This window comes from Octopus sinensis, linkage group LG2 (genome assembly GCF_006345805.1).
Source record: "Octopus sinensis linkage group LG2, ASM634580v1, whole genome shotgun sequence".
Taxonomy (NCBI): Eukaryota; Metazoa; Mollusca; class Cephalopoda; order Octopoda; family Octopodidae; genus Octopus; species Octopus sinensis.
The window spans coordinates 99,995,736-100,021,684 of NC_042998.1; the positions used below are offsets into that span (position 1 = coordinate 99,995,736).

At 36.5% G+C, this 25,949-nt stretch overlaps 1 protein-coding gene across 2 annotated transcripts in view; it reads left to right on the forward strand.

The window, feature by feature from the left end:
- The window catches only part of LOC115228630 (probable ATP-dependent RNA helicase DHX34), a 43,575-nt gene extending 18,361 nt beyond the window's left edge, over positions 1-25,214 (forward strand). For both annotated transcript variants that reach the window (XM_029799180.2, XM_036498631.1), the window contains exons 15-29: positions 286-352; positions 2,640-2,747; positions 3,697-3,783; positions 5,066-5,140; positions 6,724-6,834; positions 9,036-9,185; positions 10,527-10,628; positions 12,745-12,891; positions 13,793-13,932; positions 14,726-14,836; positions 16,227-16,348; positions 18,908-19,057; positions 21,696-21,792; positions 22,709-22,863; positions 24,984-25,214. In XM_029799180.2, coding sequence (XP_029655040.1) covers positions 286-352; positions 2,640-2,747; positions 3,697-3,783; positions 5,066-5,140; positions 6,724-6,834; positions 9,036-9,185; positions 10,527-10,628; positions 12,745-12,891; positions 13,793-13,932; positions 14,726-14,836; positions 16,227-16,348; positions 18,908-19,057; positions 21,696-21,792; positions 22,709-22,863; positions 24,984-25,141 — 1,780 coding nt within the window. In that variant the 3' untranslated portion in view covers positions 25,142-25,214. The remainder of the gene's footprint in view (positions 1-285; positions 353-2,639; positions 2,748-3,696; positions 3,784-5,065; positions 5,141-6,723; positions 6,835-9,035; positions 9,186-10,526; positions 10,629-12,744; positions 12,892-13,792; positions 13,933-14,725; positions 14,837-16,226; positions 16,349-18,907; positions 19,058-21,695; positions 21,793-22,708; positions 22,864-24,983) is intronic.
- The last annotated feature ends 735 nt before the right edge of the window (positions 25,215-25,949 follow it).

Genomic DNA, 25,949 nt, shown 5'->3' on the forward strand with positions numbered 1-25,949 from the left:
AAGTACTAGTGTTGATTTTATGGACCATCCCACCCTTCCAGAAAAATCTGGTTGTACCTATATTCAAAAACTTATGGCTTGTTATTGCAGTTATTTAATTCTAGGTCATCTCTAATTGAGCAGAGCTATAATTGAAAGTACTTCGGACATGACTATCCTGTCGTATCAGAGACTACATCGTCCTATGTGTCCATTTTCTGTTTTCATACTTCTTAATATGCAGAAGCACGATATTCCATTCTCAAGTAGTATGATATTCTATTCTCAAGTAACTTGTATTTCCAGATTCCCTTTCATTGAACCTCCTGAGGGATCTTCCATTGAAAACTCACTCATATATCTACAGGAACAGGTAATTACAGATAAAAGTTATCTCTTTTTTTTCATTTTGTTATGATTTAACACAATTCTAATCTAGCCATTTAAAGTATTCTTTTACTTCTTTTCAATAAAATGGTTGATTATTTGAAAATAGTAGTGAAATCTTCTTCAAATCACACTTTGTCATAAAATAAGTTATATCTGCTAATGTGATCATAGATGTCTGAATAAAAGACAGAATAGTCACAGCTGGAGCATATTTGTTTATGAATTTACTTAATTGGAGACATTCTAAGATTCAACATCTTCAATATACGCTTACAAGGAAGTCTCTACATGTTACTTGAACTGCTAAGAATAGCAGCTAAATCTTTCTTAAATCACACATTGCAGTCCTAAAAAGGTGTACTTTGCCTAAGAGAAAGACAGTTTGATCTGGAGTGGGACATTTTAGGTAAGCGATCTGTTCAATTAGGACTGACATGGAGCTAAACAACAATTTTATATAGTTTGAAATTTGCAAGAATTGGACACTGTCTGGGGCCCTGAGGAACTGACTCAACTCCTTTGGTTAGATTTTGTATCCAACCAACAACTACACTCAGAAACTTTTACAGTTTTCAAATGATGGATTGCAGTCATGCTACGACATTGCCTTCAGGAACTTTTATTCAGTTGTATCAATCCAGTACTTTTTCTGATATTTATTTTATCAAATGTCTAAATCCACCTTTGGCATAAAGGAACATAACAGAACAAATACCGCTAGATATTTTTGTTTGATGCACTGATTTATACACATACATATATCTTTATATTTATAATGGAGGTTAAGGTGGCAAGCTGGCAGAAGTGTTAGTGTGCTGAGCAAAATGCTTAGCTGTTTTTTTTTATGTTTTGAGTTCAAATTCTACTGAAGTCATCTTTGCCTTTCATCTTTATGGGGTTGATATAACAAGTACTAGCTTAGCCCCTCCCCCAAACTTGCTGGCCTTGTGCCAAAATTTGAAACCAGTATTTATAAAAGAAGTAGAGATGCAGAAATGATAGGGTTGCAGATAATTTGCAGGACTTCTTTTTTTGTTTTGCACCAGATCAGGCCTGACCAACCTGCAATCAAACACACAGATGTATGCATGCACACACACACACACACACACACACACATTGCCAATTCTCTTGTACAATAGAACTATACTGGAACCATGTGATGGCAAAGCAAGCTTCTTAACCATACACCAACATCTACATTAAGTCATTTATCACTAATTCACTTTTTTTAGTTATTTGCTTTTTTACTGTTCTTTCTTATCTGTTGTGATGTATAAATTTCTGCTAGACTGTCTTTAAACTTAGACTGCAACTAATATTGAATTATCAAATTCAGGTTTAATTCATATCCACTGTAATGTGTCTCTGGACAGAACACTTAACTAAGCTTGCCTTATCTTACCTAGCTGTGAAGAGGACAGACCATTTCTTCGGGCTGTGTAACTTGTGAAAGCATAAGGCCCTGTCTAGAAGTTTATCTTTTATTGACATAGCTCCACTAAATCTGTATAACTGAGCATCATCAATGGAGACACTATTATCATTACACTTTTAAGATAATCTTGGATTAGGTATAAGCATGGTTGTGTGGTAAGGAGTTTGCTTCTCAACCACATGGTTCCAGGTTCAGTCCCACTGCATGGCACCTCAGACAAGTGTCTTCTACTATAGCCACAGGCTAACCAAAGCCTTATGAGTGGATTTGGTGGACAAAAACTGAAAGGAGCCCATCATATGTATGTGTGTGTGTGTGTCTGTCTCTGTGTGTGTGTGTGTGTGTGTGTGTGTTTGTCCACCATCACCACAACCACTTGACAACTGATGTAGGTGTGTTTACATCCTTGTAACTTAGCGGTTTGGCAAAAGAGACCAATAGAATAAGTACCAGGTTTTACCAAAAATAATAAATCCTGAGGTCAATTTGTTCGACTAAAATTCTCCAGGGTGGCACCCCAGCATGGCAGCAGTATAATAACTGAAACAAATAAAAGATAGATGATAAAAGATACTGTTTCAGTAACTTTTTGTCCTCTTTGTTGTTTAACCCTAGGTTGGCTCTGATTGACCAGACCTATAATGAAAAGCACTCCTGATATGACCATCCATGATAATGAAAACATTTTCAGATTTCTTTTTAATACTAGGGTGCAGTTTAAGAAAATTTTGTTGCTATCAATTGTAGACTAAGCAACTGCATAGGGGTCCCCTTGTTGGCTCATGATACCTTTACAATATAATCTGTCATTGTTTTTAATGTCATCATACAGGGAGCTTTAAAAGAAGATGAGAAATTGACACCAATTGGTGAGATGCTGTCCAAATTACCAGTGGATGTTGTGGTTGGCAAGATGTTGATAATGGGATCTTTATTTCATGTAGGTTTGTTTATTTTCTTTATTTTGTTTCCCTTATACTAAATACAACAAACAACAAATGTTGTTCTTACCTTCTTTCAACTATTGTGGTGAAACAATTTAATACTGGCTTTCTTTTTAATTAAGATTTTGAGGTAAAATTGACATTGATTATTTGTCATTTCAGAGTAATTATTTTTTACTGTTCAGTGCCTCCATTGCTGACCACATTTTTTTTTTTTTTTGCAAGAATTTGTGATATTTATGCTCACACTCTCCCAAAACTCAGCACACTACAAATATTTCAAAAGCTTTGTTCAAAGAGAATTGGGTTTTTTTTCCTAGGTTTTCTCACCTAAGCTTGCATTGACCAAAGATTTACACATGCATGCACACACACACACACTTCTTTCTTTTGTTTTACATCCATTTTTCCCTGCTTGCATTTGTTGGGTGAATATGGTTGAAACACTGCTTTACAGCTGGATGCCCTTCCTGACATTAACTCTTACTTTCAAGTAAGGGATTTCTTATTCCACACTGCTTTGAAGCTACAAAGTGACCAGATAGTCAAAAACACTACCTGTTATCCTACCGCAACGAATTCCACGTGATGCATGCAAGTGTGGAAAAGTGTGTCTCATAAAAATAGGTCTGCCTTCTTTAATGTCACCCAAAGAGCAAACTGTCAGATCAAAAGGCTACTGACCAGATATGTGAACATCTACTATTTAAAAAAATAATCAGTAGCATGCTGAACTAACTACCTGGCAGTATTTAGTTTTGCCTCTTTTATGTTCTGATTCAAATACTTATGGTGTTGAATTTACTTTTCTCCTTGGGAGTCAATAAAGTAAGAACCAAAATTATAAAAAGATTTAAAAAGAAAATGTAAGCTACTAATCAATGTCTACCCTTACACATGTGGAAGATATTAAAATTAATTATTTCTTTTTCTTTTTTATTTTAGATGATTGATCCTGTATTATCAATTGCTGCTGGACTTGGTGTGCAGACTCCCTTTGTCTCTAAAACTCGGACTGATGTTGAAATAGAAGTAGGTTTGGCAGACATTTGCAGTTATTTTGATATTAATATTTTCATTCTTATTGGGTTGATACAATAAGTACCAGTTGAGCACTGGGATTGATGTAATTGACTTAAGCAATTACCAAAATTTCAAGCCAGTACCAAAATTTCAATCCAGTATCTACAGTAGCAGTAAGGTAGCAATCTGGCAGAATTGTTTGCATGCTGGTCAAAATGCTTCATGTCATTTCATATGTCTTTACATTTTGAGTTCAAATTCTGCCGAGTTCAATCAACTTTGCCTTTCATCCTTTCAGTGTCAATATAATTGACTTACCCTCTTCCCTGAACTTGCTGGCCTTGTGCCAAAATTTGAAACCAATATTTATAAGGCAGGTTGTATGTCAGACTATTTTCAGTGCTTAGTTTTGTTGCTCCAGATCAGCCCTGATTGAGTAAACTTATGATCAATGATATTCCAATCATGGCCACCCGATGGTTATAGTAGTTATATGTCTTTGATCATAGGTGGACTCAAGACCCAGTGAATCCAAAACTGCATTATCCAATGTGTTCTTTCTGGGTTTTTTGGGGGGTTTTTTAAGACTGTAGGATGTGGTCTAACTGAGATGTTACATTTTACCTCTAGTGTCAGGAAAACTACTGGCAAGTCACATAAGCAGTTATCTTTCTTTTATTATATAAGAAAACATCAAGTTATTAAGTTATTGTTATTATACATGATAAAGGGTTAAACTCTGAAAAGATGCATTTATTTAACTTGGCTATGGCTTGAGCCAGTGAAGGAGCCACTATGTTGGTGTTCAAACTGGTAAAAATAGCAACCAAAATTTCTTCAAATCACAGCTTCCCATCTTAAAATAAGAAGAATACACTGGATAATCTATCCTTCTTATGTGTTCTATGTCTGACCTGGGTCCATTACTTCTCTTTCCATTATAAAAAGTAAACATCTTTTGATGATCAGCTGTATCATATTTAAAGGAGCAAGAAATGAAAGTTTGCTATATTTATTTATTTCTCTGGGTCATTATCACTATTATAAAAATACTATAGTAACTACAATCAGGAATTAAAACTATATTGTAGAGTTGGTTTACTCTGAGTTTACCTCCTACTTTTAAGAACTTTCTACAGTAATGAATTATGAAGTAATCATCATTACCCTGTCACTTTGTTATACTCATTGATTTTTCTATTTCCATGCAGTATTTCATTAATATATAATAAATTCTTGATGTAAATTCCTTTGTAATTTTAATTTTATTTTTATCCTTTATTCCTGAAAGGCTGCTCGCAAACATTTATTCTCCGACCATGGTGATCCCTTCACACTCCTGAATGCTTTCAATGAATGGATCCAGGTATTGACTATTTCTTTAATGTAACATAACTTCAATATCTTTCTTAGAATAATTAAATTTATTAGGGAGACTCAGGAAGACATGAGATGAAGTACTGAAGGCTGATCTCAAAATGCTGAGCATTACGAAAGAGATGACAGAGGACTGAGATATGTAGTGCATTGCTGTACTCAAGAAGACCTGCCCACCACCAGAGAATTGATATCTTAAAACTGAGGTGCCATGTAAAAAGCACTGTTGCTAGTGCCACATAAAAGGTACTTGTTGATGGTGCCACATAAAAAGCACCCAGTATACTCTGTATAATGGTTGGCATTAGGGAGAGCATCCAGTCATAGAAACCAAATGCAGACTATGGGATCTGGTGTGGCCCATGGCATTGCCAGTTCCTGTCAAGCCACTGAACCTATACCAGCATGGAAAATGGATGTTAAATATTGATGATGATGATGGTGGTGGTGGTGGCGGCGGCGGTGGTGGTGGTGGTGGTGGTGGTGGCGGTGGTCATGGTAGTGGTGGTGGCAGTGGCAGCGGCGGCAAAATCATTGACTCATTAGACAAAATGCTTAGTAGCATTTCTTCTGGCTCTTTACATTCTGAACCCAAATCCCACTGAGGTCAACTTTGCCTTTCATCCCTTCAAAGTTGATAAAATAAAATACTAAGTCAAGTTCTAGGGTCAATGTATTCGACTTATTGGGTCAATGTAATCAACTTGTCCTTCCTTTCAAAATTGCTGGCCTTGAACCTTGTAATAAATCAGCATCCTGTCAAAGAGAACGTTGTAATTTTTGTTACTTATATGCCACAAAATCCGAGTAATTGACCTCGTAATTTATAAGATTCAAGAAAATATCTCTGCTTTGTTTTTTAAAGCATTAACCTTGTCTCATATATTCACTCACCATCTGGTGCACCAAACCTGTTCTGCAGGTGCTCTTGCTCTTTCATGATTATTAGTGTTTTTTTTTTTGTATTATTTGGTTGTTGGTTATTTTCATAGTAATTAAAATTACTTATAGAATAAAGTAACCGGCCTCGTAACCAACATTTCTTTTTAGAGACTTTGACCTAACAATGACAACCTTTCTTATAATGAAACCTCTAAATGGTCACCCGACCTCTTAGAAATAGCAGCTAAATCTTCTTTGACTCACACCCTTCTGTCTTAAAAATAAAGGAAGAATGTGCAAGATAATGTAGTCCTATATTCACTGTACCTGAAAATAAACAGAATGATCATGGCTGGAAATGCCTTTATAAGTTTGGTCAATCAGAGCTATCATGAGGCTCAACAAGAATATTCTCTTTTAGTTTGTTCATGGAACCAGCATCTAGCAAACAAAAATAAATAACTGCTAGTGGGATTGCAGATCAATATTTTATTGGAATTGTAGAAAAAGGAAAAAATAGGTTTCCTTTTGAAGAATCTAAATTTAAAATTTTGAACTAATAATATAAAAGGCTTTACCCTCTGCTTTAACTTTAGTATCACATAAAAGTTTTCTTCCTTTAAGATATATTAATTTTTTTCTATCTTAATTTTTATTTTTCTTTCATTTTTTTTGTTAAAATCTGATTAGGTGAAAGCCAAAGGAGAAGGAACAAAGAAATGGTCAAAGAGGAGAGGCCTTGAAGAACAACGATTCTATGAAATGATTAAGTTGAAAAATCAGTTCAGTAATCTACTGAAGGTTGGTTATATTGCATAACATGGTCTTGTGTGTGTGTGTGTATTCTATATTTTCTCATTCCCTTTTTAACAGTTTTAATGTTGAACACAAACCTATGAAGCTAAAAATATATAGACAAAAAATGTTCATATCTGATCTAAAGAAAGGATATGTGCTCATATCCTTCACAGTCAATCCAAGACTGGTGAAGCCAGTTGCAAGTTAAACAGTTGCAAGTTGATTACTGCAGAAAAAACATGGACAGGAGGGAATTCCAAGGAACTGACATAAAAGGGTTAGTATGGAACCTGGAACAGATACAATATGGATAATGTGTGGAGGAAAGATAAATGAGTTAGGTGGGCTTGTAGAAATTATTCAAGATGAGGTAGCCCCATGGAGGCCAGAGGGTGGAATGTGTTAGTGAGCAACTTTCAGCCAGTCATGGGTGCCCTTAACTCAGAAAGTCAAGGATATCGCTGTGCAGTAACAACACCACCCTAGATGTGGGGATATCATTCTATTGTAGGTCTCACTTGAGCTTTGTCTTAGGTTACTAATCACTGGAGCTGAAATGTTTCTTAGAAGGTTAGTGGTATGGGCTTAGTTATGTTATGGATGAGTGATTGCCAAGAAAGATCATCAGTGTTGGTGAGGCCTATTTCAAATTGAGGGCAACTTCATATTTGATATATATATGCTTAAAAAGCCTGTATTTATTTATGCTTTCTGGAGCATTAAGTAGGCATAAGACAAATCTCTCTTTAGATCAAAGCTAAGCTTATCATGGATAGCTTTTTCACACAGAAAGAACAACTCAGTTGTGCAAGTTTACAAATCACTCAACTTCACAATGCTGCTGCTCACAACAGCCTTCACTGCATCCTTACATCTAATAGCAATTGGCATAGCTGTGTATCTAAGAAATTTGTCTTTGGTATCTGGTTCAGTCCCACTGCATAGCACAACTTCAAGTCAATCAAAGCCTTGTGAATGACAGTTAGTAGAAACTGTGTGAAAAGCTGGTAAGGGAATCCTTCCTGTTCTTGAGTTGAGGTTGGGATGTTTAGACATATCCTGTTACTCAATTTAACACCACTACTTGATGCATATATCTCTTTAGCATTCTATGCTCAGGTCAGGTTTGGAAATCCTGCTACTGACACCATGTAATCCAGTACTATCAGTTTCATGGTTGGGTGGTCAGCAACTAAACCAGCTCACTAAGTTGTCAGATGAGGAAGGTGTTGTGGACACTTTGCCAGACTAAAAACGAGACCTGTTAAAGGACAGATGATCTTATGCTGAGCCAAAAACCATCCACATGAGTGGTGTCTCATGAAACCATCCTGCATGTGGGCTGGCAAACCATGCAGCTGATCCGAGACTGTAGCCATGAAAATTTCAATGAAAGACATACTGTAATCTCAAGTTGGGGTGGATGTCCTTGAAGGATGTGACATGGAGCAAAGAAAAAGCATTCTGTACAAACATTATAGCAGGTCTCTGATTTTCTTCTCACCAATTTCCAAGACCCTGAAAAGGTTATAGATGTTTCACTTCTTCCTGACTAAACCATTAAAAAAACAGCAGACTTGACTGGTGAAATTTAAATATTTTAGCCTAAGGTATCATGTTTTGCCACCTCTTGGCTGATTGACTGTTACATTATCAACTTAGCTTCCTTTGCTCTCTTTCCCTAAGCTTTTTTTACCTTATTTTATCTCTTAAAAAAAAAAAAACTGGCACTCAGTTGGTTACAACGACAAGTTTGGTTTGATCAATGGAACAGCCTGCTCATGTAATTAATATGCAGGCAGATGTGCACTCCACAGACATGTGTGTCCTAAACATAGTTCTCAAGGAGATTTAGCATGACACAGAATGTGACAAGGCTGGCCCTTTGAAATACAGCTGCAACTCCTTTTTGCCTGTTGAGTAAACCGGAGCAACATGAAATAAAGTGTCTTGCTCAAAGACACAATGCACCACTGGGTATCGAACTTATGATCATGAGCCAAATACCCTAACCACTAAGCCATGCACCTTCACTTTGTTTTATTTTAATACTGAGTGCACTGTCCTAACATCCAACACTTAAAATATATGTCCCCACCACCACCACTTCAGTAATGTTAGCATTTTGTATCTTTATGTTCTTGAATTTTTAAAATATAATAGATAAGTATGATACAACGTTGTATTTCATCTTTCATGACAAGGATCACCAATTATTGCCTGAAGAATCCTCAGAAAGATTTTACACAAGTGAAGAACGTAAAGATTGGTATCGTAAAAGGAAACAATTACATCAACTAAAGAGAGAAGAACGAGGCAATATGAAGAAACGAAAATTTTTAAAATTTGAAGAGGTGAGTATTTATTTTATTTATTAAGTTTAACAAAGCTTTATGGAGATGAGAGTATCTACCAAATCCATGCCATCCCAGAATTATACATCTCCAGCCATGAGGTAATATTACCTGGCTTGGAAAGAGGTGAAGGCTGGTGAAATGAATATTTGACCATAGAAAATCTATCCCAACAAAGTATCTATGAAATCTGTGTCACCCCAGAGTTATACATTAAAACATTTGCCCAAGGAGTCTCCTAGTGAGACCAAACCTAAAACCACGTAAGTTCAGAAGTAAACTTCTTGACTACACAGCCATCTTCTGAGGAAACATCTCTAGCCATGAGGTAATGTTACCTTGTTTGGAAAGAGGTGAAGGCTGGTGGCATGAATGGCATCTGGCCATAGAAAATCTACCTCAACAAATTCCATCTGACTCATGCGAGCATAGACAAGTAGACAATAAAACAATGATATATATACATATATATATATGTGTGTGTGTGTGTGTGTGTGTGTGTGTGTATCAGTGGCTCTGTGGTAAGTAGCTTGCTTACCAACCACATGGTTCTGGGTTCAGTCCCACAGTGTGTCACCTTGGACAAGTGTCTTCTACAATAGTCTCGGGCCGACCAAAGCCTTGTGAGTGGATTTAGTAGATGAAAACTGAAAGAAGCCTGTCATATATATATATATGTGTGTGTATGTTTGTCCCCACCACTACCATTGCTTGACAATCGATGTTGGTATGTTTACCTCCCCCGTAACTTAGCGGTTCAGCAAAAGAGACTGATAGAATAAGTACTAGGCTTACAAAGAATAAATCCTGGGGTCAATTTGTTCAACTAAAGGTGGTCTCCAGCATAGCCTCAGTCAAATGACCGAAACAAATAAAAGAATATATATAGTTAAATTGAATAAACAAGCATTAAAAATAACAATAACAAACAACAAGAGGGTGTGTACGTGGAATGTATTAATTTATAACTCAGTGAAAAGAGACAGCTTTTGATGTTTCAAGCATAGCTCTTCATTGGAAAGGAAAATAGAAAAGTCCAAAGAAGGAAAAAAAATCACCACCAGCATGTATGTAATTACATTGATGAAATATATACATTATATATATATATAATATATATATATCATCATCATCATCATCTTTTAACGTCCATTGTCTGTGCTAGCACAGGTTGGATGGTTCAACCGGGGTCTGGGAAGCCAGGCGGCTGGATGCAATTCCTAACGCCAATATATATAAAGATGTGAAGTAAAATACATATATTTTTATTATTCATAAATTTATGTCACTTTTTTTTACTAATAATTACAATGTCTATTATTTCTGAAATGGTCTTCACAGGAGGCCACCATGTTGGCAAGTAGTGATGAAAATGAAAGCAGTACAGTGCAGGACATCAAAGATTTGGAATTTCGAGTAACACAGGATCTTAACCAGTTACAGGTAAATTTGACTGTGATGTGTGTGTGTGTGTGTGTGTACTGATGCATTATTTTTTCAAATTTCCTTAAATATGTCTTCACACTGCTTCCTTTGTCCTCTTAATGTGTGCTTTCCTTCATTTGGTTGGGAGTAAAACAGTTGTTTGGACAGCCAATGCTCTGCCATCCTCATAGCATGACCAGCTCATCAAAGTTGATGTTGCTAACCATATATCCACTACAGGAAATATCAGCTTGGTCAAGCATGCTGACATTTCTCCATCTATTCTGCTGCTTAGTATGCATGATGTTCATCAGACATCTTTGTTGATAATATTTCGAATTTATGAAGATATTACCTATAAGGTGACCAGGTTTCAGAACATATAAAACTGTGAATGCAACAACTACACTATGTCCCATATATTTGGTTGTTTGTATCAGAGCATGGTCTTCACATATCTTTTCAAACAGTCAAAGATTGCATGAGCACATTTCATCTGGTGTTGAATCTCCTCATCTTTTTCTAAATTCTATGATAGGTAACAGGCCAGATGAGGAAATGCTCTATATTTTTCACCACTTGTTCTTATACCCAAATAGTTGGACCAGCTTCTTACTTGGCAGGTATTTGTTGATGCAAGACTTTTATTTTATTTTATCTATTTTGAGAGTTTGACTCATGCTCTCATATTTTTCAATGAAAATACCAGTAACTGTCAATAGTTCTGCTTAAGTCTCATTAACTGCAACATCATCTGCATACTGGAGTTCAGTTTCCAATGTGACCCATGCCAGCATGGAAAACGGACGTTAAATGATTTATCATCATCATCATCACTTAACATTTGTTTTCCATGGGTTGAATGGTTTGACAGGAGCTGGCCAATTGGAGAACTACCCAGGTTCCAGTTGTCTGTTTTAATATGGTTTCTATGGTTGGATGCCCTTCCCAATGCCAACCACTTTACAGAGTGTACTGGGTACTTTATACGTATAACCAGCTCAGGCATTTTTACATGGCACTGACATGGGTGCTTTTGTGTTGCACTGGCACTGGTATGGTTGCCCTTACTAGTGCTTTTTCATGACACCTGCACCCGCAAGGTCCTCTCAACTGAGAGAAAGGTGTAGAGGACATGCTTTTATATATGGACAGCCACAGTTTTACTTAGCTTCACATATCTGCTTAAGCACAGCACACCACCAGAAGTCTCAGTCCCTTGTCATCTCCTCTGTGAAGTCCAACATCTGATTGTGGGTTCTAATATACCCGCAAGCCAACTAATATCTTTTGAATAAGTCTGGTTCATGGAAACTGCAAGAAACCTCTCATGTGTGTGTGTGTGTGTAACTGTTGATATTCCATACTTGTCACCACTTGAGTGAAATGGTAAGGTTGACATTCCTTGTTGACATTATGACTAGTTGTTCTGTGCTTTTGAAGACTTGTGGCAACTTTTAAAGTCAGATGAAAAAAGCATCTGACTGTAAAACATTATCTCAGAAAACTCACCTGACCCATGCCAGTATGAAAAAGATGTAAACTATTGATGATGCTCATCATCACAAGCAGAGAGGGAGTACCAGAGGAATGTAGTTAATGTAGTTCTGGTTAGAAAAGATTAGGCTGGTCATTTAGCAGAAGGTTCAATGAAACAAATAGAGAGAAGAAAAAACATGTAAAGTCCAGTAAAGAAATATACAATCAACAAGTTTAAAGGAGTTGCTGTTGAAACAGAAGAGACAGAGGAAGCATCTTGCTCGAAAATAAATGAGCAGTGAGTGAAAGTTTGCAGACATCTTTGTTATATTTTCTATTTTGGTTGCTGATCGGAATATGTTTCTAAATGTTAAGTGCACTATCCTAGATATGTGTTCTATGTTCCAGTGAAAGGCAAACCTTACATCTTATCTAATGTCAGCAGTCATTCACAACTGAAGTGTCTTTATGATGCTTCATTGGTTTTGTGACATAGCAATTTCAATTCCTTATTATTTGGTAGAAGAGATTGGTAGTCCAAGAAGACTAGTGATATTCCATCTATTATACAGTGTTTGTATGTTTTATTTGTTAACTGGGTCTATGACCATACGTGGAGAGCAACACATCTGTTATATTACTTTTATACTTACAGGAAAGGAGCTATAAGAGCCAGACCTTGAAAATTCGTCAGATTAACTTGTTAAAGATTATCCTCTGCAGTGGCCTTTATCCCAAAGTTGCTATTGCAGATGACTGTAACAACTACAAACCTGATTCAGAACAAGTATTCCATACCAAAGTAAGTTATGAATGCTTCTTCAATTTTCTTGAAGAAATTTAAATAAAAGTCTGTCAGTTTACCTCTCATTAGAACACCTGAACCTAGCAGTTATTTTTAAAATATATTCACTGCACATACTATCTGAAAGTATTGTATCTATTTGTCTGTCTGTCTGTCAGTCTATCTCCTCCCTACCTACCTATGCTCCCACCTACCTACATACCTACCCAAACCCATCCATCATTCCTAAAATGTTAACTAATTTCATAGCTGAAATGATGTTGCATTGGTCAAAATATTAACTCTTGAATGCTCTTTTTGTCTAGATTTAAAAACGATTTATGAGGAGATACTAATCTCTTTAAAAAAAGAAAAATGAAAATCTAATTAAAAGTGTTTCATTACTTTCATTGTATGCTTTGCCATAGTTTGCAGGCTCCGTTTTTGATGATGGCCTACATGTATGTGAACGGTCCATATCAAATTCTTTATGCACAGAGAAGATGAGTTGATGCAACTATAGCAGGTTCCCTTACAAACACACTATCTCTGAAATAAAGCTCTAATACCGCCTTTAAAACAAAATGCCTAGTAACCCCAATCTGTGAGATATCTGTTATTTTGATTTTGCAAAATAATTCTTTATTTGTAAAATATGCCTCAGCTGCCCTTTGGACAACATAACTTCTATGATATCAGAGTGTGTTTCCCTTGCTCCTTTCATATTAAAAATATCTCCTATGGTTATATAGAGTATACCTTTACCTATTTCAGAATAAATGGTCTTCTGTGGTAATACAGAGTGTTCCTTGTTATTGCCATTATAAAACATCTCCTATGACAATGTAGGGTGTACATCTACCTGTTTTAGACTAAAAGTGACTTCTATAACACAGGGTGTATATTATACTGTTTTCAGAATAAAAGCTTCCTTTTACTTCACCCAACATCTGTGTTCTCCAGTCAACCAGACCTACTTCAACTTCCAGATAATGATACCAAAGTATGCTCAGGCCAGAAAGGTGTGATGAGTTCTAAACATGAATTGCTTTCATTTGTGTAAGTTTTAAACTTTATGAATTTTATTTTCTGATAAAAAGTTTCTTCTTTATAAAAATGTTTGTCAAGAATGTATAATGGAGACTTGCAGCCAACTCTCTGTTGAATCACATACTTCCAGCTTATAAGAAAAAAGTTTGGGGTGGGGGATCCTGGATAATGGAAAATAGATGGTCATGGCTGGGATGTCTTTGATCATAGTTCTGTTCAATCAGGGTTAATTTGAAGCTAAACAAGTTAACCTATGATTAAAGATGTTCCAGCTTTGACCATCCTCTATTGTCCTTTATGCAAGATGAACAGGGAGGTGAGGGTGATGGCAATGATAATGGTGATGACAGCATATGTAGAACTGTATTTGATTGGAAGACCAAATCTGTGGAGAGTTGCCTGTATCAAAAAAGGCCAAACTGACAAGAGAAACACACACACACATATTATATATTTATGTACATATACATACACAATATGCTTCTTTTAGTTTCCATCTACTAAATCCACTCACACGGCTTTAGCTGACCCAAGGCTATAGTTGAAAACACCTGCTCGAGATGCCATATGGTGGAACTAAACCCAAGACCATATGGTTTAGAAGTAAGCTTGTTAACCGCACATCCATACTTGTGCCTATGTGTCTATTCATATCAGCACAAAATAGTGAATGTAAAATCATGAAAAAAAGAAATAGATGCAATCATTAATATAAATGTTGATACTAAACATGTAACAGAGCTTATTGTGTTGTATTTGAAATAACATTGCTTGTTTCTTATTTTATCTATTGATTAATCAGTTCCATTCTTGAAACAAATAAACCATACCTAATGAACGTGATGCGAGTACCAGCTTTGCAAACAACACTGCTATTTTGCTCCAGTCTGGACAGTAATTCACAATGTACCAGGTAAGTGGTAACATTTCATTTTACAAAATCTTTTGTTTTATTCTTCACTGGAAATCAGTAGAGCACCAGAAAGACTGCCTTGCAATATGCTGTTACAGTCCTATAAGTTCTCACCACATAGAAAAATCCAATACAGAAGAGTATAAGGCAGAATTCTATGCAGATGAAATCCGATCCGATCCGATTGATGAAATTATTTCATGAGTATATAAACTATAAAATGTAATCCTTAGGGTTACAGCTGTTTCACAGCCTTCATCATGTGATAATAGTTTCATTGTATAATAAATTATTTCACATGTCTGCTCTAATATGCATGCTAATCATTGTACTATTGTATTGCATATGCATAGCATGCATATTAGTGCAGACATGCAAGCATAATTTATTAAACACTGAAATTATTATTACATAATAAAGGCTGTGAAATGGCTGTAATTCTAAGGATAATGAGTGGTTAAAAAAATATATTTACCTCTTTTACCTTATAAATTTTTATGGTTTCATAGATCACTAGCCACTACACATTCTTTATTTTCTCTCCTTGTTTCTTTCTGTATTCCTTTTTCCGTGGAACAGTTTAGGCTCAAAACGTTAAAGACTTTTTCACTTCCTGAGTGTTATACTAATACATCTGTTTGTTGTTTACACCACCTGTCTTCGTCTTTTGTTTTTTTATGAATTCTCCCCCCCCCCATATATATATCTATCTTACGTACTGGTGGCATGTAAAAAGCACCAACCGATCGTGGCCGTTACCAGCCTAACATGGCACCTGTGCTGTTGGCACGTAAAAAGCACCATCTGTTCGTGGCTGATGCCACCGCCGCCTTGGCTGGCTTCCATGCCAGTGGCATGTAAAAAGCACCAACTGATCGTGGCCGTTGCCAGCCTCCCCTGGCACCTGTGCCGCTGGCATGTAAAAAGCACCCACTACACTCACGGAGTGGTTGGCGTTAGGAAGGGCATCCAGCTGTAGAAATGCTGCCAGATCAGACTGGAGCCTGGTGCAGCCTCCTGGCTTCCCAGACCCCGGTCAAACCATCCAACCCATGCTAGCATGGAAAACGGACATTAAACAATGATGATGATATATATCTATATATATATATATATTTCATCAGTATGTATCAGCAAAGTATATAAGCATTAACAAGAAAACTGATAAACTACTATTTCATGGACTCCCTTTAATATATTTGTTTTACATCTAGTTATAGATATTCCTTTGTCCCTCTGATCTATTGGAAATACAATGAACCAGTGATTGGCATGTTGGTAACCTCCAACCAAAGATACTATTTTTCACCAATTGTATTATAAAACAAATTTTAAAAAAATCTAACATGTCATGTTAAATGAAATATGATGTTTTAATTTTATTTCACAGAATAGTGTGTGATGGTTGGCTTGAGATATCGTTTGCTGAAGCAGATGTTGCCCAACACATAATATCAAGTGTTTTGCATCTCAGAGCAGCTTGGAATAATTTACTCAAGTTAAGGCTTGAAGGTGAGTCTTGTTTAATTTGTTCACTGCATCCTATGTTGTTCATTATACCTAGAGTGAGAAGACTTACACAATTAGTTCTTTTGTATAGGCATGGGCATAGCTGCATGGTTAAGAAGTTTCCCAACCAAATGATTTCAGGTTCAGTCCCACCAGATAACCTCTTTGACAAGTATCTTCTACTATAGGCCCTGGTGAACAAAAGTCTTGTGAGTGGATTTGGTTGACTGTAACTAAAAGAAACTTGTTGTGTGTGCCTGTGTGTGTGTATGTATGTATATATATGTGTGCGTGTGAGAGAGAGAGAGAAAAGGAGTACTTGTATTTCTTTAACACCACACGATAGTTATAAACAAACATCACCATCATATAAGCAGTGTACCTAATTTCCAATCTTCTATGAAAGAATGCTCAGTCATGCTTGGAAACAGTTATGGGTTGGTGACAGGAAGGGCATCTGACTAGAAAATCTGCTGCAACAAATTCTGTCTGCCCCAAGCATGGAAAAGTGAATGTAAAAACAACGGTGATACTTTATTGTTTTCATTCAATGCCTTTAAACATCAGCAACATTCCTGAGTATAATTATAATACTAATGTTCCATCCAGACATCTGTTTGTGTTTTACGCAACCAGTTAAAAAATTAAACCAAATACTCATAAAAATAAAACACACTTGTATAAAACTGGCAAATTTTCACAAGCTTCATGGTACCTTTGTAAATGTATAATTACACTAACGTTTAAGAATAAATACCAGTGATGTTTTTGTTTTTTTAATCAGACTTATTTTCTGGTAATTATTGGTTGCATTACAAAATTAACTGAATCTTTTATCTTTATATATGTTTAAGAGTTCAGTGGGATTTTCTTCCTTTCCTTTCTTTTTTTTTTTTTGTCACTGGAAACAGATTGTCCATCGTGACATTTCTGTGTAAATAGATTGTTAACCCTTTAGCATTCAGATTATTCTGTCAAATATAATGCTTATTTATTCCCATTGTTTTGTATTCGATCAAGACCCCCTTCGGTCACAACACAGACCATGGGATTGCACCTTGAAAGTTATCTTTCCAGGCACAAGTCCGAGCTAGGCTGTTTATGGAAGACCAGCAGTCGCCCATGCATATCGGCCTCCCCTCTCCACGCCACCAGTGTTATCCAAGGGAAAGACAAAGGCCGATGCAGCTTGGCACCTGTGATGTCGCAACTCATTTCTACAGCTGAATGAACTGGAGCAGCATGAAATAAAGTGTCTTGCTCAAGAACACAACATGCAGCCTGGTCCGGGATTCGTGCTCACAACCTCACAATCGTAAGCTCGACTCTAACATTGTAAGGAAGGTGAAAGAGGTTGGATCTAGCTGGTTTGAAATTAAACACATAAAATATCTGGGCCAGATTTTTTCAGCTTAAATGCTAATTATCCTGTCTGACTGAGGAAGATGAGAAAAATAAACCATAAGCAGATACATAATGACATCTCTTGACCCAAATTCTGTGCTATTGAACTTCTGTGAATCCCAAGGAATGGAAAATGTTGCTCACCATTAATCCCTGTTGCTCCTTTCTGTATCATATCACTTTTCTCAGATTGCAGCATGTTATTTGAGGAAGATTTAACTGATATTTCTCAAAAGTCAAGAAACCATATAACATTCCTTGAATGTCATGACTCACTTTTACCTTTCTTTTTTTAACTATTAATCTCTTTTTTTATATCTATCTTTATTGCCACTGAAGGGCATGTCTGAGGATCCTATCTGAAGCAACTATTAGTAAATGTTCCAGCTGGATCCTCAAGTATGGCTATGGATATTATCAAACCAAATCACTTGTGATTCACTCCTAGGTCTTTTGCCAATAGAACTTGTTTCTAAAAATCTCTCCTGTGATCCCTTCCTCTCCTGTGATTCCCTTGACCTGGAATGACTCCTTAATCTCTAAGCTATACACTCTAGCAATCTTTCAGAGACCTTTCATTTCAGTCACCTGTATTCTTGATTGTACTCTTTTGATAACTTCCCTAGATTTGTGACAATAGGTAAAGATAGCATAAAAACCAAATTAGTGTGATGGTAATCTTTGCTTGGCAGTTTGCTGAGCTTGAAAAGACATGCCTAACAAAGTAAAAGTGTGGTTGCCCTTGCATGGAGGCTCATCACTTGCAACCCTCTCCAGTTGAGCATCCCTAATCTCACAGGTTCATAAGTGCTGGGGTCATGTAAAAAGCACCCATACTGGTGCTGTGTAAATGCACCCAGTACACCCTGTAAAGTGACTGGCATTAGGAAGAGCATCCAGCTGTAGAAACCATGCCAAAACAGACATGGAGCCTGAACTGCCCTTCAGCTGGTCAGGTTCTGTCAAGCCATCCAACCCATGCCAACATGGAAAACAGACATTAAATAATGATGATGATGATAATGAACTTTTGATTTTTTTTATTCACCTATCTTCCGTCTTCCGATGATCAAGCACCAACACTGGTGCATTTTTGCACCAATGACATTAATTTCTTGAATTAACAAAATCAAAAGAAACTGTTTTGATTATTTTCAGCTATAAATAAAGACGCATCAAGTTATCGAAAATTAGAGCAAGTTTTAGTGAAAAAATTGACTGAATTCCTTAGCAGTAAAGTATTATACAGCATTCGGAGAATACTGACAGCTGAACTGGAACATCTCTATGTTGGAACCCAAGTTGCAGGTAACAACTGAGAACTTAAAAAATTTAAATTGTTTATTGTTTGCAAAATGTACCTTGCATTTCTCTTTCTCTGTTTATGTGTTTTCCTAAGCATTATATATGTGCGTGTGTGTTGAAATTAAAATAATTACATAGTGGAGGAGTCATGACAGATATTTAGAATACACATGTGTATCATTATAGTCAATTTTCTTTTACTTAGTAGAATTGTGTCATACACTTGGAATCAAACTTTTTGATACTTTAACACAAAATGCTAATGTATTGTAGTGTAGAAGCAGAGATAATGACAGATGTGTGGGTTTTAAAGGAATATATATATATATATTTATATATATATATATATATATATATATAACGGAAAGCTTTATGAAAATAAACAAAAGACGAAGGCAGGTTTACGGAAATAAACAAAAGACGAAGGCAGGTGGAATACAAACAAACAATTAGGTGCTGGCATGGCTGTGCAGTTAAGAAGCTTTTTTCCCTGCCATGTGATCTTGGGTTCAGTCCCACTGTGTGGCACCTTGGGCAAGTGCCTCCTACTATCACTTCAGGGCTGACCAAAGCCTTATGAATGGAGTTGGTTGACAGAAGCTGAATGAAGCTTGTCATGTAGTGTGTGTGTGTGTGTGTGTATACATGTATACACACACATATATATGTATATGGTGAAGGCATGTGGCTTAGCAGTTAGGGCATTCGGCTCATGATTGTAAGGTCATGAGTTCAATACCTGGCAATGCGTTGTGTCCTTGAGCAAGACACTTTATTTCATGTTGCTCCAGTCCACTCAGCTTGCAAAAATGAATAATACCTGTATTTCAAAGGGCCGGCCTTGTCATACTGTGTGTCACACTGAATCTCCCTGAGAACTACATTAAGGGCACACATGTCTGTGGAGTGCACTTGCACTTTAATTTCACAAGCAAGCTGTTCCATTGATCGTATCAGCTGGGACCCTCATTGTTGTAACCGATGGAGTGCTCCTATATATATATATCCGTTATATGCAATAGAAGTAATATCAGATTAAAATACCCTTCTATGTATCATGTTTAATGTAAAAAACTGGCACTCTATTGGCTACAATGACAAAGGTTCCAGTTGTACTGATTAATGGAACAGCCTGCTTGTGAAATTAACATGCAAGTAGTTGAGCACTCCACAAACACATATACCCTTACCATAGTTCTAACAAGGCTGGTCCCTTGAAATACAAGTACTACTCAGTTTTGCCAGCTAAGTAAATATGAGCAACATGAAATAAAGTAGCTTGCTCAAGGACACAATGTGTCAGGTCTTGAACTCATGACCTTACAATTGTGAGCCAAATACCCTAACCAGTTAGCCATGCATCTTCACTGTTTAATGTAAATACATCCTTAAAAGGCAAGTTACTGTGGTATTTGTCCAGAGATAACTTTTCTTACGGACATGCTGTATTTAAAAACACAATAAATATCTGAGGAAAATGAAAGTCATCTCAGAAGCAGCCAGCAAAAACAGTAGATGCATTTCAGCCTAGTTGGACCTTATGAATGGCATAAAGTCCCGCTAGGACCTGAAAAAAATCTGTTGTACACAACACAAGGGAAAAACAAGGAGGATAATAAAATGGAATATAGGTGAATATATGAAGTAAGAGAGGGTGCAAAAGAAACAGTAGATAATACAGGGTAGGAATGAGAGAGATAAATAGATAGAGGAAAGGATGGCAGTAATGCAAAGAGAAAGGATCAAGCAGGAATATAGAGAAATATGAAATTTGGACCAAGTGAAATAAGGATAGAAAGAAAGGATGCTGAAGGATGATAAAAAAAACTAATAGAGAAGGTGGAACCATATGAGAGCCAAATGAGAATGGAACTATTGGATTGAAGAATTGGTGGTGGATGAAAGTGGAAGAAGGAAGAGTAGAGAAGTGAATGGGAAAAGAGCACTTGGAGGTGAGATAAATAAGTTGTGCAGGCTGAAGAATGAAAAGAGGATAAGAGAATGGTGAAATATGCCATAAGGTTAGCATTTGATCATTTATTTATTAATGATGGGGGAAAATAAATGTTGAAATAATATTAATTTTAGAAGTTGAGTCAGATATATATTTAATTACCCAAAACAATTTAAAGACTTGAAATGATGAATTATTAAAATTATGTAGAATCATTAAAATAAGGTTATTCAATTTAAAATACAAGCTGTAAGTTATATTTTAAGATAAGTGATGGCAGTAGAAAAGAAGAGAAGAAAGGATGAAAGGCAGAGGAGTGAAAAAGCAGTGTAGATTGAAGAGAGGAGGGTAGTAGATGGATGGCTAATGCATCAGGTCATTTGTTGGCCACATGCTAATAAAGAATGGAAAGTAATGGGAAAAAATTTTGAAAGAATATTTTTCTTTGGAAAGCAGTGCAAACCATAAACTGATAAGAAAATAATTAAAATAATGACGACAACAACAATGATGGTGACCATCACCATCATCATCATCAGTATCACAACATTTGTTTTTCTATCTTTCTTTTTCATGTGCCACCTGATTTGTGAGGTCCATACTTTATCAATTACAGTTGTTTAAACTTATGTTTAACCTACAATGTCTTTTATCCACTCTCTTTCTCTCTTTTCTCTCTCAAACCAGACTATTCACTCCCAAGTATTTTCAAAAGCCAAGCGGAACACCAACTACACCCTGTAAAAGGTGGAGTCATTATTAACAGCTTTTTTGTTTATAACTGGTAAGTTCATGCTGTATCTTTTACATGTCATTTAACCAATGAGGTAGCCTTAAAAGGATTACTTAATGTGCTAGAAACACCAGCAAAACGTATTTTTCATAAGGCTTGAGTTCAAATCTATTATAGAAGATTTATTGTATTTCTGGACAGAGCACTTTATTCTATTACTAGCTGTTGAGGATAGGTACCAAAATCATCTGGTAATGTTACCTGTGATAAATCAGAGTTTGCTTCAGAGGACATGTATCTCTCATTATCAGCATCATTCCTTAAAAGCCTTCTCAGGACTTTGAAGGTATTTACATTTTGTATATTTTTGATAACTGAGTACCACAAGATGCTGAAGTTTGTGTGCAAGAAACATTGGCTCCTGCATGTTTTACTGTTCTGTATTTGAGCCACTGAAAATTTTTCCACAACACCAGCAATTTTGGAGGGGAGGGTGTATGTCATTTACATTGACCCCAGTACTTGATTAGTACTTTATTTTATTGACTCCTAAAGGACGAAAAGAAAATTTGGTTTTCACAAGTCTTGAACTCAGAATGTAAAGAATTTTGTCTGGCACACTAATGATTCCGCCAAGTCACTGACATTGATTTCTATCTTGTAATACAATGCTACAAAATTCTGAACAGGGAACAGTTGGTTAAATCAACCCCTGTACCTTATTGATATTTCCTTTTATTTATTTGTATGGATTAGTCTACTTATTTTCTCAGCCTCAGAAGAATAGATTGAAGTTGATCCCAGCAAGATTTTACCTCAATGCACTTCTCTAGAATTCTACCTCTTCTGTCACTCCCTGCTCTTTTTGAGACTCAGATATTGCTCATTTATTAAAATATCCTTGGTATTTTCTCCAACAAGAAATACTGGGCGATTCTTTTAATGTTTATAATGTTTTGTTTGACAGTCTTCATGATAGCAATGTTGCATCTGCTTGGAGTCAACAAACCAGCCATCTTCAATGTCACTGGACATGTCCAAAGTGTGAGAGGAAGTTTATTGTAAGCGTAATTGAACGACTGCAACATGAAAGTTCTTGTGAATTTGCTGAATCTTCAAGAGGTTAGTTGCTTATTGAATCTTAAGTTTATTTGTCTAAGATCACCTAGTGTCAAAGGTGGCTCAGGTGACTACCCAATAATATAAACTGACTTTCACTCATGACTCTCCAAACACTATCCTATTACCAAGCTGTATGCCCCCCTCTCTCATAATGATCCCTAAACCACCAATATACATTCTGTCAAACACCCCAAAACCTTGTAAAAATTGTTTTTTTGCAGAACAGAATTTGGCCCTCCATCTCTGTTCATCTTTTCCCCATCATCATCATCATTGAAGGTCCGTTGTTCATGCTGGCATGGTTTGATCAGGGCTAGTAAGCTGAGGTACTGCACCAGATTCCTGTCTGATTTGGCATAGTTTCCACAACTGGATGCCCTTCCTAATGCCAACCACTCTGAAGGTTTAATGGGTGCTTTTACATGCTACTGGCATGGGTTCCAGTTGCGTGACACCAGTATCTTCCATGACTATGATTTCACCTGGCTTGATGGGTCTTCTTCTCAAGCACAGCTTATTACCAAAGGTTTTGGTCATTTGTCATTGCCCCCATGAGGCCCAATGCTTGAAAGGTGCTTTTTATGTGCCACCAGTATGGGTGCCAATTACATGACACCAGCATTAGCCATAACTACAATTCCACTTGGCTTGACAGGTCTTCTGAAGCATGGCATATTGCCACTAGTTATTGCTTCCATGAGGCCCACAGTTTGAAGATCATGATGCACAACCTTATCCCATGTCTTCCTAGTTCCTTCCATAGTTAGAGATCAGCACTTCTTTATACAGCTGTCCTCATCCATGCGCATAACATGACCATACCAGCGCAGTTGTCTCTCTTGCACACCACATCTGATGCCTCTTATGCCCAACTTTTCTCTCAAGATGATTACATTCTGTCGTACATGCACACTGACATTGCACATTTAGCGAAGCATGCTAGCTTCATTTCTTTCAAGCCTACACAACCCATGTTTCACTGCTATGTAGCATAGATGTTTGCACACATGCATGAAACAGTTTGCCTTTCACTCTGAGGGAGAGGTCTTTTGTTGCCAGCAGAGTTAGGAATTTGCTGAACTTTGCCCAGCCTATTCTTTTTCTTGCAGCTATGCTCTTGGAGCATCCACCTCTGCTACTAACTTGGTCACCTTGATAACAGAAGTTATCTACTACCTCTAGCTTAACCCTGCTGGTACTTGATGGAGTCTATTTTCTGTATATTTTTAGTGTTTATTGTACTTGTTCACCTTCCACACACAAAAACTATTTTCCCAGTTAACCTTCCTCTGATATTGCTGCGTCTCTTATGTGTTCATAGCTTGCACTGGGTACAAAGTGTTTCTACCAACACTTTTCCTATAGATCGAGCAGGGCCATCTGCCTGAAGGGATCTATGATTTGTTTGCTCTCCTACTTACAAGACTTTGGTTTTTGCTAGCTTAACTCTAAAGTCTTTTGATTCTACACCTTGCTTTCACACCTAAAATTTCTTCTATAGTTCTGGTAGTGATTCAGCTATAAGAACTAGGTTATGAGCATAGAGAAGCTTCCAGTAACAGCCTCTGTTAATCCCTGTAGGACTATAATGAACAAGGGGCTGAGGATTGATCCTTAGTGAACCCCTACTTATATTCTGAATTCCTCACTATACTTGTTGCTAATCTTCACCTTTCTGACAGCATCCCTGTACACAGCTTGTACAGCTCTCACCAACCACTCATCTGTCCCTAGCTTCTTCATTGACCACAATTCAACCATTATCTTGCAACAAGTATAAGTAAACCTTAAACACATTTATTTCATCCAGTTTTCTTCTCCTTTATGTTTAGGAGAACTTGAAAAATTTCAGTAAAATTCAGTGGCACTCCTCATCCTCCTTCTTTCTTCCACTATGCTGGTACTTCTAAAGCAACAAGAAGAAAATGAATTAACAAGAAGAACCAGGCCTTGTTGCAAAATTATTTTTTGTTAAAACTTAACAATAAACAATATTTTTATTACAAGACTTCAATCATCTTGTTACGTATATAGACTTTATTAATCACACTTGAACAAAAAATTTCTTTCCTGAAATAAGAAAACATTCTAGAGTCAAATACAATTCCATTTTCTTTCAGATAATGATAACAACGATGATGATGATGATGATGAAAGTGTAAGTCATAAAAATCCTTTGAAGCAGAAGTTTGATTGTAGCGATTGTGGGAAAACCTTTCAGTTCACTGCCATAGAAATTCTGAAGCATAAAAGATTTCACCTTGTCGGAGCAGAATAACAAATGCAAATTGTAAAAAAAAAAAAAAACCTTTTTATTTTTCAAGAAATAAATTATTGATTTTTCCATTTTTAAAAATTAATTGTACTCTTGTCATTTTATAATAATTCTTTACTATACCTTTATACAGCTCATATGATGTGTGTGTGTGTTTGTGCCCATTGTTCATATGAAGACTGCTCTGGTTTACATCCATCTATCCATCAAGAAAGAGATGTCATTTATTTCCACATGTGTGGGTTAGTTAAAGGAAGTGGCATCCAACCATAGAAAATCTGCATCAACAAATTTTGTTCAGCCTCTACAATCATGGAAAAGTGAACATTATGGTAGTGGTGGTGGTGGCGGTGGACAACAAGCTTCAACATGATTTTTATCTGCCAAATTTCACTCACAATGCATTAGTCAGACTAAGGCTTTGAAGAAGACACTTGCCCAGTGATGTGTTGTAAGATCAAACTCATATCTATGTATTTGTGAAGCAAAATTCTTAATCACATCACTCTAGTTTATCTGCATTCATCATTTCAAGCCCAATGCACAATTACAGGACTAATGAACCCAGTATGTATCCATGAAATTTTCAGTCCAACACACATGGGCAAGGATTTCAAGCACAGTGTGCATGTTCAATATTTCAAAAAATGCACATGCAAGAAATTTTGAACACAATGTGCTTGCACAAAATTTAAACATAGTGCACATATGTGAAAATTCAGATACAGTGCACATGTGCAAAATCTTGAACTTAATGCATGTGCCAGAATTTTTGCACTCAATGTAGATTCATGATAATTCGACTTTGCCT